We start from the raw sequence: 16,430 nt of genomic DNA, 5'->3' as shown, positions 1-16,430 counted from the left end.
AAGTTTTTTTTTTATATCTAAATAGTTATTTGAATGATGCAAATTTTTAGAAAATAGTGATCCAATCCAAAAAATTTAGAGTTTGCTTCAAAATCTGCCGACTAAATGAAAAACTTCCTTGCCTTCGTATTCATAACCGTATAGATTTGTTGCGTGACTACAGAATTTTTTTTTTCACACCTAATATGGCATTGTTATTTATATTATAATCTATAATAATTGGCACTAACTATCTAAAATATTAAGTTTGTTTGCCATGAAAATGATTTCTCATCACCACAAAATGCCTGTGGACATGTAACAAATCTATTCATTAGTGGCTCTTGAATAAGCTATATTAAGTTTTTTTTCTTAACATTCCTTGTGTTTAAAAAAAGTATTATAATTTCTTTGAAATAAATGAATTAATTACATTTTATTTTGAACTAGTAATTAAAAAAATTTATTGGGAAAATTGCAAAGAAAATATGGAATTGAAATTAGATATTATGTAATGTCTATAATAGCCTTCTTATTATTTACTGGTTTTCTTTGTTTACTTTTCTCTTTAATTTTCATTTAACAAATATTTTTTATTGACTTTCTTAAATGTGTCTTTTTCATTTTTCCTAAAATTATATTTTCTATTAATAATGTTAATGACATTAATATATTTTATATAACCTGTTTATTTCATGTTTATGTAAATTTTATTTAAGTAGCACTATTATAATCGTGCATTTTTGACTAATTAATTATTTTATGAAAAATTTTATTATTCTGATAACTTTAATTGAATTAACAACATTTAGCTCTACTCAGAGCTTTAAAATATTAATCAATCAGCTAACTATCTAGAGAATTAAGTATTTTTTAAAAAATATAAAAATTTTAATTGTAGACCTTTCAAACTTTTTTTTATTAAATAATTCAATTTATTAGTTAAGTTAAAATATAGGTGTTAAAAGTAAAAGTATGTTTTATTTTTATTAAAAGGACTTAGAATAGTAATTTTCAATAAAAAAATCTATCTGTGTTTGAAAAATTTACCCTGAAATACTCTAGAACAGACATACTTAGAACCAGAAAGTGTACTCAATGAAGAAATTCTCTTTAGAAGAATGGCAATTAAGTTTTAAGCATTTGTTTTCTATGCAGCAGGGACTGATAGTTTAAAAAAAAGAACTTTGAAATCACCTTTGGCTGATAGCTGCAAAGGTTACAAGAAACGCCAATAATCTGGCTAGTGATCAATATGAAAAAATACATTATCTGAGAAGAGTTGGTCAAATATTTTGCAAAAGAATTGTGGCAGCGTTTTCAGAATATTAACATTTATTGCCAAAAAGGAAATTTTACTTTTACTGACTGAAGTTTTATAATTTGCAAGTTTACAAGTTTTATAATTTACAAGGAAGTTTTATAACACATTTTTTATTGAAGAAATCATTCGAGGACATATTTATTGAGCATAAATTTGAGTTATATATTTATAATACTGTCTGTTCTCTGATGGATTAAATCATCATTTGCATTGAGTTCTGTTTGTGAATGGTCATTGCCAAATCATGTTATTGCCACTTATAGAAAGCTGATAAATTGGAAAAATGACTGTGAGGAGAGATGTCCAACTGAGAGTGAGATTTTACCGTTGATGTAAAACTGAATTGTTTTCAAGAAATTCATGCGTGTTTAATAGGTAGGCTTGAAAAAATTAAGACATGGTTGCTGTTTAGTTTGGTTTTTAGGTTCGTTGTAAGTTCAGTTTTTGTGTCAAACAATAATTTCATTATTCTTTAGTGTAAAATGAACACTGTCAATTTGTTTTAAAAATTAAAAGACCAAGTTCAGAAAATAATATTATACTATTTATATAATATAAGCAAATCTTAGAAGTTAATAAAAAATTTTAAGTTTTGTACATTAAATTGAAGCAAAGTTTCAACTGATCTATTTCAAAGTTTTAACATATTTTTTTTTTAAAAAATAGTTTCAAATCACCTTTAGCTGATAGCTTCCAAGGTTACGAGAAACGCCAATGATCTGGCTAGCTTTAGATGACGTAAATTTTATCTGCATTTTAGTTTTTTAATGTAAAATATTTTGTTGCTTAGTTTGAAACTTTCTTACACATGAATACATAAAATAACATAATTATGATTAATTTATTGTGTTGAAAAAATATGTTAGTAGTGCACGATTAATGGAAGGTTAAACTTATAATTACTGTTAATTTAATCATCAAAAGGGTACATTTTAAATTTTAAGTAATAATATGATAATTGGTTATCTTTAAGATTAGTCAACATATCTTAAATTTCAAAGTTATACTACTAGCTATAAGTCGTGATTTATTATCATCAGAATGAAATCTTATTCATCAAATACTGTTTGATGCCAAAGCATTTATTTTTAATACCTATAACACAAATAAAAAATTATTTGTTTTTTTAATTAACCTATAAAATTAATATTTTCTGTTTTAAGTTATGATACTATAGACCAACTATTTTTTTGTAATAATTTGTATCATTAATAAATAAAAATATGTAAATAATACATAAATACCATACTAATCTTTATCATTAGATTCATCCTAAATTAATCATTATTAATATTTTATAGTACAGTTTTATACACTATTTTCACCTAAAATCACAATTTTTATTGTTTTACCCTTTTAAAATAGTTTTGTTTGTATTACATACTTAACTGGTATGCATGAATGTACAGTGTTAGCTGTGAATGAAAAACAATATTTTAAATATTTATGTTTTTAAAACTATTACACATAAAAGTAAAGAAAATCAACAACAAAAAATGTATCTTGCAAATGTTGTATAACCTTTTTATTACATGACAAACATGTAATCTAATAAAGCTTCTCCCATACATTTAGTGGTTTCTAATGCTGAAAAAATGCATCCTTTAAGTTTTTACAATGTTTTGAGCATAGGTTGCTCATAAATAATGTTCTCATGATAACCTCATAAAATAATTGCATGGCATATGATGTGGTGGCCATATGATTGAGATGCACTTCCTCTCCCGACCAAACTCAACTGTCAAAGTGATGCAGACAGGGTGGGAAAATTCAAAATATCCTTAGCAACAATTTTACCTTGGGCCTCAGTTGGACTCAAAATTGGCTCAATATCGCTCCAATATGAATATGCATCATTATGCACCTGTCATTTGTTTAACATTAGAAACCATCGACAGTGTGAAAATGTGTAGAACGAGCTTGATTACAGATTATGTGTTAGTCATATAACAAAAAGCTCTTGCATTAAACATTTGCAACAAAAAATTTTGGCGTTTTTTTAATTTCGTGTATTGTAAGATGTGTCAAAAAAGTATGTAAAGTCTAGTTACTCGTTTCTGCTAACCATGTATATCTATATATATATATATATTGTTTTTTGTTTTGCTAAAAGATTTATAAATCAGATTTTAATTTATGCATTTTCATAATATCTATAATTTTAATGTGCACATAATTTATTCACTGTTTTAAACTTGTATCATTTTATTGGTTTTAGGCATTATGCATCAAAATTAATGTTTTTAATCAAATTTTTAATGAAGTTTTTATTTAATCTTACAAAATTTAATTTTGCTTGATTAAAAATAAATTCACTATATTAAGTTCATATTCAATAAAAATGTCTTGTTTGCTCTCTCATTCATTATAGTATCATAACATCAAAATAAAATTTCATCATTTCAGAACTTTCTTTTATTTATTTTTATATTATATGTTTCTAAACATCAACTATTATCCTTGTATGTCAATACCTGCATTTCAATAACCTCTCAGCATTGCTGTTTTCAACGAAATCATATTTCATATTATTGATGTTCAATTCTTACTCAATTTTGATGTATTTTATCCTTTAAAATTTTCTATTACCATTAATGTTATCATTTATTCTTTAAAAATAACTGTTTTCACTGTTTTTCTTTTCCTGCATGATCAGTGTGAATGCATTCTTTGCCTGTTATTTTTATCAATTTAATTTTTCTCTGATACTATTACTTTGTATCTGCTTCTATATTTCTTCCTATTTAATTACATTATTAATTTATCTACTTAACTAAAATTTATTATTAACTGTAAAATATAAAAAATATTTATGATATAACTAAAATTTCCAAATTAGTTCTACTTTTATTCCATGGGCAAAGTTTTAAAAACAAATTTTAATGCTTGTACAACAAAGGAACAGATAAGAACAGGGTTTCTACAATTATATAAAATCTAGTTTTTTATTATAGGCTTTTAATACTATTATTTAAGATCCCAATTATATGAAGGCTTTGTGTGAATAATGGGCCTACTTGATATTTTAAAAAAAATGTAGTTAGGCTTGCCATCATGTTCATACAAGCCATTCCTATCTTATTTTAAAAGTACACCTTTTGCTTATTTCTGCTGCAAAACAGAGGGCACCATAAATCAGACAAAGCAAAAACAATAGGTCTTTTAGACTTTGAAGTTCTATAACTCAAAATGAATAACGATGGAATAGTCAGCAGACAATCAGCGTGCATAGCGTTTTTAAAGTGATTAAAGGTGCTTATTTTCGATTTGCTTTTTTAAAAGCCCTTAAAGTACTTTTTTAATTGGGTGTTTTTTAAAAGTGCTTAAACTTCCCTCTCAAAATGAGATTTATCTTTTACTATGTTGATTTTTGCTTAGAATTATACAAAAAGATGCAATTCACATTGTTCTATTCAACATTTTTACAATTAAATTCAACCCCATTCTATTCCGGCGCATTATCAGTTTGTAGCGTATGCAAACGCCACTCGTTTTACATTATTCAAAATTTCATGATTTTTGACAATTGTCAAAAACAATGCCAAAAGGCTCTTGAACATGACAGTTAAAACAAGATAAAGCCGTCAATTGTCAAAAACTTTCCAACCCTGCTTAATTATATTTTTTTTAAAGTTCTTAAAAATATTTTTTGAGTGCTTGAAAAGTTCTTAAAATGTTCTTATTTTTTGTTGAATGATTTGGCTACGCACCCTGACTATAATTCCATCAAATTCAATAATTCCATAATTCAAATGGGGCCTTCATATATCTTGTTATCTGGCACCTCCCCTGATTTGAAATCAAACATATTGTAGGAATTGTTTGTAATATTCACAAATTCTTACTTATAATGCAATTCCCTACAAATAAAAATAATGCTGATGGTTTGAGATTCATAAATTATGATGTTTTGTTCTTAAATCAAGTTAAGATGAATTACAGTTTAATACAAATCATGATGTAAGATTTGAACATTTTAAAAATGAAAATTTAGATGTATTGAAAAGTAACTTTACTAACATTTTAAGAAGTAGCAGAATATCTTTATAGCTTATTCAAGAGGTTAATGCTCCAGTTATAAATGTCTTTTAACTTATTATTAATTAAAAAACAATGAATATCTCATAGTTTAATTTTATGTCTATTAGTTCACTGTCCACCTTTCGGTTAGGATTTTCTCGGTGGTGGGAAATTGTCATTCAAAATAATTTGCCATCTAATTTTCCATTTTAACTTTCATTTTAATCCAAGTTCAAAAGAATTTTGTTTAAAAAAATCATTTTTGCCTAATTTAATATCTTGGTAACTAAACTAATAAAAATAAACTAATATTTTTCCTCATAAATTCTAACATCATCTTGTTTATATTTCTCTACTCTTAATTCTTAAAATTCTAAGGCTATTAAGCAGTTATATTACATTTCTGCAGATCTTAACATATTTATTAAGATATGTGGATAACAGTTGAATAGATTAATACATTTCAAATGTTTACTTTTTTAATTCTTTTTTTTTTATGTACATTATATTTTATTACCTGCATTGAACATGCTATGGATTTGTTTGCTACAAATTTTTAATTGTGTAGCATCAAAATATAATGTTTTACCAACTTTTTTTAGAAATAAATTTTTAAAAAAACCATTAATAAATATCTTGTTATAATTTGCTATTTTATTGCCCCCTTTTGCACCTTTGCCTTATTGGAATTCTATTTCTTTAATTTTAGTATTTTGTAAAAAAAAAAAAAAAAAAGTACAAAAACTTTAATTTTTAATTATTTAATGATGATTTAATGTCTTGAATTCCATATGTAGCTTTTGTCAATTACACTTAATATTAAACATTTCTCATTGTACTGAAATGTTTCAACTAGAGGAATATTTTTTATTAAATATTTTGTTATGTAAAAGTTCTTAAAGTTTGCATTTAATGTGCTAAATAATTAAAGAAATTCTTTTTAAAATTAAATTTTGCTCACTTAGTTAAAACAGTCATAGTTTTTGAAGTCCATCTGAAATGTGTTTTTATAGATAACAAATTATTATTTAGTATTATGAAACTCTAGGCTGTACTTGTTAACACTCTCTGTATTCTGTTTGTTAACCAAAGGGCCGAGTACTTGTTATTGTACATTTTCCATCAAAATGTTTTTGTACACTAAAACAGCTATCTTTTTATATTCTATATTAATTACTCGCACAAGGACTTTAAACTGTTTTTTTTTTTATTATTATTATTGTTACATTCCAGAAACCTAATTCGTTGAGCAAGACTAAGAACCAGAAATAAACATGACTTTGAACAAGTTCATTAGATAAAGAAAAACAGTTGTATTGAAAAGGAATATATACATTCACAAAGGTCTATGAGTTAGAAAAAATAAACATTAACCTCAGTTTTTACCCAAAATAAAATTCTTTCAAATGGGAAGAAACTTTTTTTTTTCAAGTAAAGCACTTTAGTTCTTAATAATTAATTAAAATTAGCTTATGCTACAAAACACTTAAAAACGTTGGAGATTGCAACTTAAACAGTGAAAATCAGATAATTTTAAAATCAAAAATTGATTCGGGAATAATTTGTCACACCCAAATTTGGGACTTAGATTGGAATTTTTTTTTTCTTCGCAGGGCACTAGATGAAACTGGACAAAAATAAATTATCTAAAGATAACTAATACAATTATTTTTCAATTGATCAATTCCATGAAGAGCAAACACAAGTTATTTTTAAAATGTTAGCAATTTATTTATTTAGGTGAGAGAGTCTTGAATTGAAGAAAAAAAATATTTTAATGGGATTTTATTTTTATGCAGGTCTCTTATTCATGCTGGTAGAAGTGAATAAATAACAGGTCATGTTCAAAATTTTAACTACTCATATTATCTTAGAATTGGAAATGAATTTTTTCTTCTTTTTATATATATATATACACACACGCACTCAGTAAACTCCAGATTATCCACAGTTCAATTATCCGCTTTGCGAATTTTCCATGATCTTTTATTCTTTCTTCTTCTTTTTTTTTTTTTTTTTTTTTTTGAAATTGTAAACAATATTCAATTTTTGAAAGAAAATGCAGTTGTTTTAATTTCTAAAGAAAATCATTATTTTTTATTGTAATTTTTTCATTCTTATAACTTTTTTTTTTGAATATCTTGGAAATTGTTACTATTATTTAAACTAAGTTTCATACTATAAATTGTTTGACAAAGAGTTTCTTCTACTTGGGTTTGCAGTAACATTTTTTCCACTTTAGAAAGACTCTTCCTCAGTGTATGATAAGCCTAATATTGATTCAATTGGATGTCAGATATTACAACAATTTTATTAACCCTTTTCAGTGCTTCTGGTTGTCCTATTGCCAATAAAGGGAAATTCCGTTATGAAGTAATGTCTCTGGATGGAAGATCCATCAGAATAGATTCCAATGCGTGAGTATTATTGTACATACAAAGATTACACATGGCTTTCTGGATTATTTTTATTTTAAATTAAAAAAATCGAAAAATATCCAATTTATTTTTTATAAATACATTTTTGTTTTTTATTATTGAAACAGGGTTGCCACTCCACAGGGAAAACCTCAAAATTGCAGGGAATTTAAAAATCACCTAAAATAACAAGGAAAATGCAGGGAATTTTGTTTCTAATTTTCGTCTTTTAAAAAAAGAGTAACCACTCAAAGTGGGATATTCAAGGATGATATTTCAGCTATTTTAAACTATTTCATTTACTATAGTATTTTTTTTTAAGTATGTTCAGCTCAGGGTTGGATTTTTGCCGTCAAAAACTGGTTTTTGATAATAACAGTGGTGAAAACTGTGTTTTTACCGGTAAAAACCATCATAGACCTATTTTTTCTTTAATTTATGGCATATAGCGGACAATATATTATTTTCACATAATTGCCTTTATAAATGAATGTTGTAAATGATTGCTATAGATTTTGCAACTATATACATGTATTCTTATAGAAGGGTATACATTCATACGCAAATATTGTAATATACTTATTGAAAATAGTGATACTTACTTTCATCATTATAGCTTGATTTGTAAAAGATTCAAAGATTAACACTTCTTAATTGTTGGAAATAAACAAACAAGCAAAAAGCTTGGAACTTTTAATAAATTCAAGAACTAAAAAGAAGAATTTAAAATTTGGCATTTCTCAAATATTAGAAATAAGCTAAACAAAATTGTCAAAACTTGTAACTACTAACAAACTCTAAGTCAAGAATTACTGCTATTTTGTCAAGTTAAAAACTTTTATTCAGTTGAAAAAGCACATTAAACAAAACTTAATTACAAACAAAATTACAATTTCAGTAGCCGGGGTCACTGTGCCGAAGCATACGATAGCAAGTGACTAATTTTGCGCATTTTTCATTGCTCAGTCGATTTCTGAGTTAGTATAGATGAATCCAAAATTCGAGAATAATGAGGATTCTAGATCATTGAGAATAATGATAATAAAAGGCTATTGCAATGTTGCAAGGAAACTCTAAAAGGATTTCCCACGCTTTTTCGTGTCTCATTTCTGTGTAAGATATTGAAAACAAAATTGATAAGAAAAGTTTATTTTATGAGGCTTTCTTTTTATGTGTACATGTGTTTCTCAAAGCAAGATTTTATGAATGAACGTAATCAATCTTGACATTCTTCAGTAATGTAATATGCCAAACAAAATGATGCTTGGAAATGTTGAAAATTTTGTTTAGCATCCTAATATTTTACTTCAAATATGTAGTATGTTTTGATATAATCATGTTGGGAAAATGCAAGAATCTGTTCTTAAATATCTTATAACAACTTTTTTTCTAATTTTATTTCCCAAAAATGAATTTTAAATTATAAGCAGTTAAACTCAAATAAAAATACAGTTTTACCAAAACTATGGGTTTTTGACAGAGGAGTTTTTGACATGACGATTAAAACCGTTATGTGTCAAAAACTTGCCAACTCTGGTTCAGCTGTTCTCTAAGGTTTCTCAGAAATTATAACTAGTATAGTTAGCCCAATACAGCTCATTCAAGAGTACAGTGATTATGTTTTTCCTCTTAATATATTCTGTATAATATGTTCAGGGAAAACACAGGGAATTTTTTCTACAGATTTGAATGGCAATCCTGTGAAAGCAGATATACATTGATATAAAAATCTCTCACAAATATTTTTATATTAATTTTTTGTCTGAATTCTCTCATTATTAACAACTATTTTTCCTATGATTAGCAAAATTCAAACACTTAATAATAAGAAGTTTTCCCTTTATAGTTTGTGATATCTCTATTTATGTGTATAAAAAAAGCACTCATTTTACTGTCACTTTTCTCCAGAATTTTTTCTGAGATTAGGTTAAATAAAATGGCTGCCTGGAGTTCCTCCTGTGCTTATATTTATTTCCTAGCTAGGCCCATTTGTATAATATATGTATATTTATATAATATGTTTAAAGATACTTCAACAACTTTTTAAGAATAGTTACATTTTCTGAATACAATTATAATAGAAGTATTATTAGAAATGAATCATAACAATAAGTTTCAAACTTTATCACTGCATTTTAAATTGTTAAATCCATATAAATATATCATTCAAATTTTTTGAAATGGAATAAAAATATATCATTATTAAAAAACAGGCGAAAAAATATATAATTAATTTCACAGATTCTTTTTGATTTTTTTCAAATTTGAAATATTTATGTTCCAGAACTACATTAAATTTTAATTTTGTTCTTAAACAAGCAAATTAGGATAAAGTCAGGGAATTTGATTAAAATATCTAAAAAGTCAGGAAAAATGGATTAATTTGAAGTACCCACAAGTCTATTAGCTAATAATGTTTGTTAAAAAAAAATTACTTAGTATTTGCAATTCAAACGCTTGTATACCATATATTCCTGTCTACCTCCTATTTTTAAATACAAAGTAGTGAATTTCAGGTATGAGGAGTGTATAAGTTGACAGCTGAAAAAAACAATTAAAAAAATTTCTGAAATTGGAAAGAGTAAAAAAAAATGTAATCTTAAATTTTTCTGATCTTAAAAATATTGTAACTAAATCAATTTTCTTAATCTTTTTTTTTTCTGAACATAATTTAAAGTATTGTTTCTAAAAAAAACTTTTATATCGAAGGAAAATAATAGTGAGAGAAAATACAAAATTATTATAACATATTAAAGAAAAAAGATTTAAAGGGGATAAATAGATACAGAGTTATTCCTATGTAGCTCATTGTTTATAATGCATCAATGTATCTGACTTTCCTTATCCCCTTAATTTCCTTTCCTTAAGTTGATCCCCTGATTTTCATACAATTTTATTGGTTTGAAAAGTCGACTTAAACACTGGGATCTACGGTAAATGTTTTGTCATATATTTTATATACAAGAATATGTTGTAACTGAAAAATTAATAATAAAATGCATGCTACTTGTAACAAAAATCAGAGAAACTCTTTATCAGGTTTTAGAAATCAGTCTAGAAAAGTCAGGAAATACATATATATTATTTTTTTCTGAAAATTATTAACCACCCTGAATGAATTTATCGTTAAAAAGTAAAAAAAAAAAAATATATTAAGTAATAGAATTAAAAAAATGAATAGTAACATCAAATGACAAGGAAAAAGGCAAAAAAAAAAAACTGACTCAATTGATTTATAAAGTGCTCTTGAATTCAACAAGAATGTTTAATTTTTAACAGCTTATATGTAACAAACTAAGATCTCAAGTGTTGTATATTTTAGTTACCTTATCAAAAACTGAAAAATTAATAATAAAATACATGCTACTTGTAACAAAAATCAGAGAAACTCTTTATCAGGTTGCAGAAATCAGTCTAGAAAAGTCAGGAAATATATATATTATTTTTTTCTGAAAATTATTAACCACCCTGAATGAATTTATCGTTAAAAAGTAAAAAAAAAAAATATTAAGTAATAGAATTAAAAAAATTAATAGTAACAAATGACAAGGAAAAAGGCAACAAAAAAAACTGACTCAATTGATTTATAAAGTGCTCTTAAATTCAACAAGAATGTTTAATTTTTAACAGCTTATATGTAACAAACTAAGATTCTCAAGTGTTGTATATTTTAGTTACCTTATCAAAAAGATAAATACTTACACTTTTTAGTGTGTTTTTGCTTGATTGCAGACTTTGATCAGTAGTTATATAAATATCTTCCTAGTACCTAACCTAATACATAAGATCATACCAAAGATTAAAACATTTATAGAAACAGTATTGATTTTTCGATGTAAAATTAAAATTATTTTACTATTTATGGCTATTTATTCTTAATACATAAAGTAAGTTGTGTAACTTTTTTTCCAGTGTTAAGATTACAGTTGAGATTTCACCGAAAATGAAATTTTTTAATTACTATTGATGTCAATCATGACTGAAAAATATTGCAGATTTTCTATTTTGATGACTATAAAAATCCCTAAAATTCCCCATGCGTAAAATATTTAATACATTTATCATGAAATTTGCATTATTTCGTAAAATCTACTGGATTGTTTCCTCTCTAGCTATGTAGTTTTGATTTTTAAAAATTTGTGAAGTGACATTTCATTAGAATGTTCATTTTATGTATTTTAGATCTTCATCATCCAATGATGGTAGCCCTGTGTCTAATGGAAGTTACATAACATATCCTCCTGAGGCAAAAGCTACCAAAGTATTTCAACCGGTTAAAAGGCAAAGATTATCAACCGATGATCCAGACAAAAATGGTATTTAGCATTTGTAAACCAAGAATCTGATATTTTTTTTCAATCTGTTTGTTGTGTGGCAATTATTCGAGGGGATTATTGACACAAAATATATATATATATATAAATATGTATAATGTTGTTGCCAAGTGGAAGGATAAAAATAGATCTTAGGTAGGAAAAGAGGGTACAAAATTCATTTAGTAACAGTTATCAGAGAGCAGTTATCAAAGTGGACACGAAATCATTCTGCTCCTCAATAAAAAGGGTAGATAAATCTTGCAAAGTAAATCTGTAAAATGTATCGTTTTAGGGAATAAAGGAAAACTTAGTAATTGTTATTGGTCTGTTAAATCAGGGTGCATAGCGTTTTTGAAAAGTGCTTAAAGGTGTTTATTTTCAATTTTCGTTTTTTAAAAGCACTCGAAGGTGCTTTTTTTCATTGGATGTTTTTAAAAAGTGCTTAATTTTCCCTTTTTCAAAATGAGATTTTTCCTTTACCATGTTGATTTTCACTTTAGATTATCCAAAAAGACACAGTTCACATTGTTCTCATTCAATTCAACCTGAATCTATTTCGGCGTATTGTCAGTCCGTAGCGTATGAAAACGCCATTCGTTTTGCATGATTCAAAATTTTATGATTTTTGACAATTGTCAAAAACAATGCCAAAAGGGGTTTTTTTTTTCTTTGAAATGACGGTTAAAACAAGATAAGACTGTCAATTGTCAAAAAATTTCCAACCCTGCCTAGTTATAGTATTTTTTAAGTGCTTAAAAATATTTTTTGAGTGCTTAAAAGGTGCTTATTTTTTGTTGAATAATTTGGCTATGCACCCTGTAAATGGGTCGAGGGAAAAAGTCTTCCCCTCAAATTAGTTACAGGGATATTCGTCAAAGTGATAATTAATACATACTTGAACTAAAAATAGATCAAAAGACAGGATTTGAATTTTAAAGTGCTAGAAAGAGCATTTCGTTTTGAATAATAAATTAAGAAAAGGATTCACAGAAAGGGAATAACATAAAAAGATTAATTAGAGCTTTTTATGTTACATATATATATATATATATATATATATATATATAAATATATATATATATATATATATATATATATATATATATATATATATATATATATATATATATATATATATATATATATATATATATATATATATATATATATATATATATATATATATATATATATATATATATATATATATATATATATATATTCATTCCTTATGTGTCACGACTTTAAAATTTTTGTTCTGATTTTTGTGTATTGTGATTCCAGCAAGACATCCTATTTTCTGCTAATGATCCAGATTTTAAAATACTCAATTTGAAGAATCAGAAGATTTCGATTTTCAATCTAAATTTCTTTATTTTAGCATATTCAGTGTATTTTTATTTCAAGATGATTAAAAGTTTACTTTAAAATTACTTGGTTAAGGAAGTACTTGATTATAAACAATTAAATGTTGGTATGAAAGTAAAGTGCATTATCTTATTATTTTGTAAAAAAAAATGTGCCTCTTACTTACCTAAGTAGAGCAAATTAATATTATTATTTGAAGCCTGCCTTTTGTCCAACAAAAGTCCTGTTTTTTTACTTTGACCCTCGATAAGGCCTTATGGAGATTTTACCACGTATAAACAACAACAAGCTTTCTTAAACTAGAACAGATCATAGAAAACTTCTGGTATATCCCTTTGCTAATATATATGTTAATAAGGCTAAGAAGAAAGAAGCTCAATATTCTAGAAAGTTTTGTTATTAAAATTAGTTATTATATATCAGCATTCGTACGAGTTTTCAAAATTTTATATATTTAATCATATCATGAGACTCAAATTAAACTAAAAAAACACTCAGAAACAGTAAATAAAATGAATGAGTTGATATCTTTTTGGTGTCTATTTATTTATCAGTTTGTTAATTTATTTGATTCAACAGTGATTTATTTTTTTAGGAAGTTATTTTGTTTTCCACTTAATAACATTCTAAATATTGAATGCAGAAATATTCCATTGCAGAGTCTGCAATCGAATTGCTCTGCAATAGATAAATAAATCTCTTAAAATTTGCATCATGACTGTGAATTCTTTAAGTTTTGGTGTGAAAATGAATCAGCAATCATAACCCAGACTCTAAAGCCACCTGTGTTTATATTGTTGGCCATCCATGAAGGTTTTTTTTTTTTTAAATGTCTTCTAATATTTTTTTTTTTTTTTTTCAGTATCTGCAATCCTTTTTTGCGATTTTTTTTCAACACTTTCGTTCAGATAAAACTGCAGAATTTATTAATCACCTGTGAACTGAGGAACCTTACAATATGGTGCTCTTGCATATTGTTTGAAAATAAATTTAATCAATTGCTTGTTTCTCTGTTCTTTAGCTAAATTTAGCTATAATGAGTTGTAACTCATGATAATTTTTACTTATATTAACAGTTTTTTATATAAAACTTAAATGGGATCTCAACATAAACTAAAAATGAGGTTGTTACATATTTTGTTATTATTTAAATGTTATATAGTTGTTGTAAATGGTTTAAGGCACTTCCTGCTTTTATGAATGTATCACCATTACCCGTGGCAGAATATCATCTAGCTTTCTGTGACAGTCCTTACTAGCTCTTATATCTTTCTGCAAGATATTTTTGTTTGTTATAAATATATATGTAACCTGTTTATAATAGCAGAAATTCTTTATGTTTATTAAAAAGGCTTACATGTATAGAATAAAGCAGTAAATAAACTTTTATTTAATTTTGAAATTTAAGTCTAAATTTTTTATAGGGATTAATCTTTAACTGAAAAATTACTCTTTTTTTTCTACTTTTGTTTCTGAAAATCTTGAATTGAACAGAAATTTGTTTCCCAAATGAATTGAATCTTTGTTTCCTGTATGAGCAATCTTTCTACAAGTACTCTGCAACTTACTGTGACAATATCACTGTAATCTGCCACATGGTTGACATTAAATATTTTAACAATTTCAAAGTTGAAATGATAAGCCAATTTATCTAACCTAATGATGCAAAAGTTTTGCAAATTGTAATTATAAGTTAAATTGCCATCAGTTTTATAAATCTTTTAATCGATTGTTATCTCTATTGAAATATTAATGCTTTATGTATAGGTGATCTGGACAACGATGAAGAGATAAGGGTTTTGGAAGAAGAAATATTAGAGCTGCAGGAATACAATGCCAAAGTAGAATCAGAAATGATTAGATTAAGAACAGACATCTCCCAAATGGAGCAGCATATTCGCATGACTGAAAGAGTAAGATTCTTTACAACCATCATTTACTTTGGTGAAATAATTATTTGCCATATTCGCATGACTGAAAGAGTAAGATTCTTTATAACCAACATTTACTTTGGTGAAATAATTATTTGCCATATTCGCATGACTGAAAGAGTAAGATTCTTTATAACCAACATTTACTTTGGTGAAATAATTATTTGCCATATTCGCATGACTGAAAGAGTAAGATTGGATTCTTTGCAACCAACATTTACTTTGGTGAAATAATTATTTGCCATATTCGCATGACTGAAAGAGTAAGATTGGATTCTTTACAACCAACATTTACTTTGGTGAAATAATTCTTTGCCATAATCTCTTAAGGATTAAAAACTTATATTTTTATTTTAAGTTTCCATTCATTGATGAGTCTTCCTTCAAAATCTAATTCTTAAAAAATATTGACTTAATCTTTTAATCCTCTGTGCATTCCATCTCTTTTTTTTTTTTTTTTTTTTTTTTTTTTTTGTTGCTTTTCTGATAATAATTGCACATCTTTTTTGCTTCAGTAAATGCACTGAAATAGCTGATTAAAAAAACAAGTAGTTAAAAACAAATTTCGATGCGATGCAATGAAGTTGAAGATTAATAGTTTCTGAAAAGAACATTAGCTTCGTTTCCCTTTTAATTATAAGTGTTTTCAATGGAAAATCCACTCAATTCTGCTCTTTTTTTTTTCCTTCAGATTATTATTTTTTAGTATTTAATAAATTGGAATAATTTACTTCTGTTACTTGAGGTCTAATTTTTTAATGGTATTTTTATCTGATTATTTCTACCACTAATTCTTCACATTAAGTTCAAATTATTGTCTGTTCATTCATATATATATATGCAGAGTGTTCTGTTATTATTGGGTAAACTTTACGGGAAGGTGGGGGACCATTCATAAGCATTCAGAATTGTATAGCAGACCATGATCAGTAACATAATAAAAAAGCAGTGTGACAGGTACAAGAAACAAATAGACACAAACTTGAGATCATCTAAAATATTTATTTGTCAAAGATATTACATGTGCTATGGTAGTACATTATATGGAATTGTTTCAAAAAATGTTCAACGTTTC

At 25.9% G+C, this 16,430-nt stretch overlaps 1 protein-coding gene across 4 annotated transcripts in view; it reads left to right on the top strand.

Moving 5' to 3' along the window:
* LOC107438819 (uncharacterized) overlaps positions 1-16,430 on the top strand; it is a 130,514-nt gene that overhangs the window by 108,802 nt on the left and 5,282 nt on the right. For all 4 annotated transcript variants that reach the window (XM_087153915.1, XM_087153913.1, XM_087153914.1 and 1 more), the window contains 3 exons: positions 7,651-7,740; positions 11,923-12,056; positions 15,192-15,337. In XM_087153915.1, coding sequence (XP_087010041.1) covers positions 7,651-7,740; positions 11,923-12,056; positions 15,192-15,337 — 370 coding nt within the window. The remainder of the gene's footprint in view (positions 1-7,650; positions 7,741-11,922; positions 12,057-15,191; positions 15,338-16,430) is intronic.

This window comes from Parasteatoda tepidariorum, chromosome 10, assembly GCF_982258835.1.
Source record: "Parasteatoda tepidariorum strain Cologne lab strain chromosome 10, Ptep-v5.0, whole genome shotgun sequence".
Classification (NCBI taxonomy): domain Eukaryota; kingdom Metazoa; phylum Arthropoda; class Arachnida; order Araneae; family Theridiidae; genus Parasteatoda; species Parasteatoda tepidariorum.
Note: the sequence above shows the minus strand (reverse complement) of the source record. Positions and strands in the feature narration are given on the sequence as shown.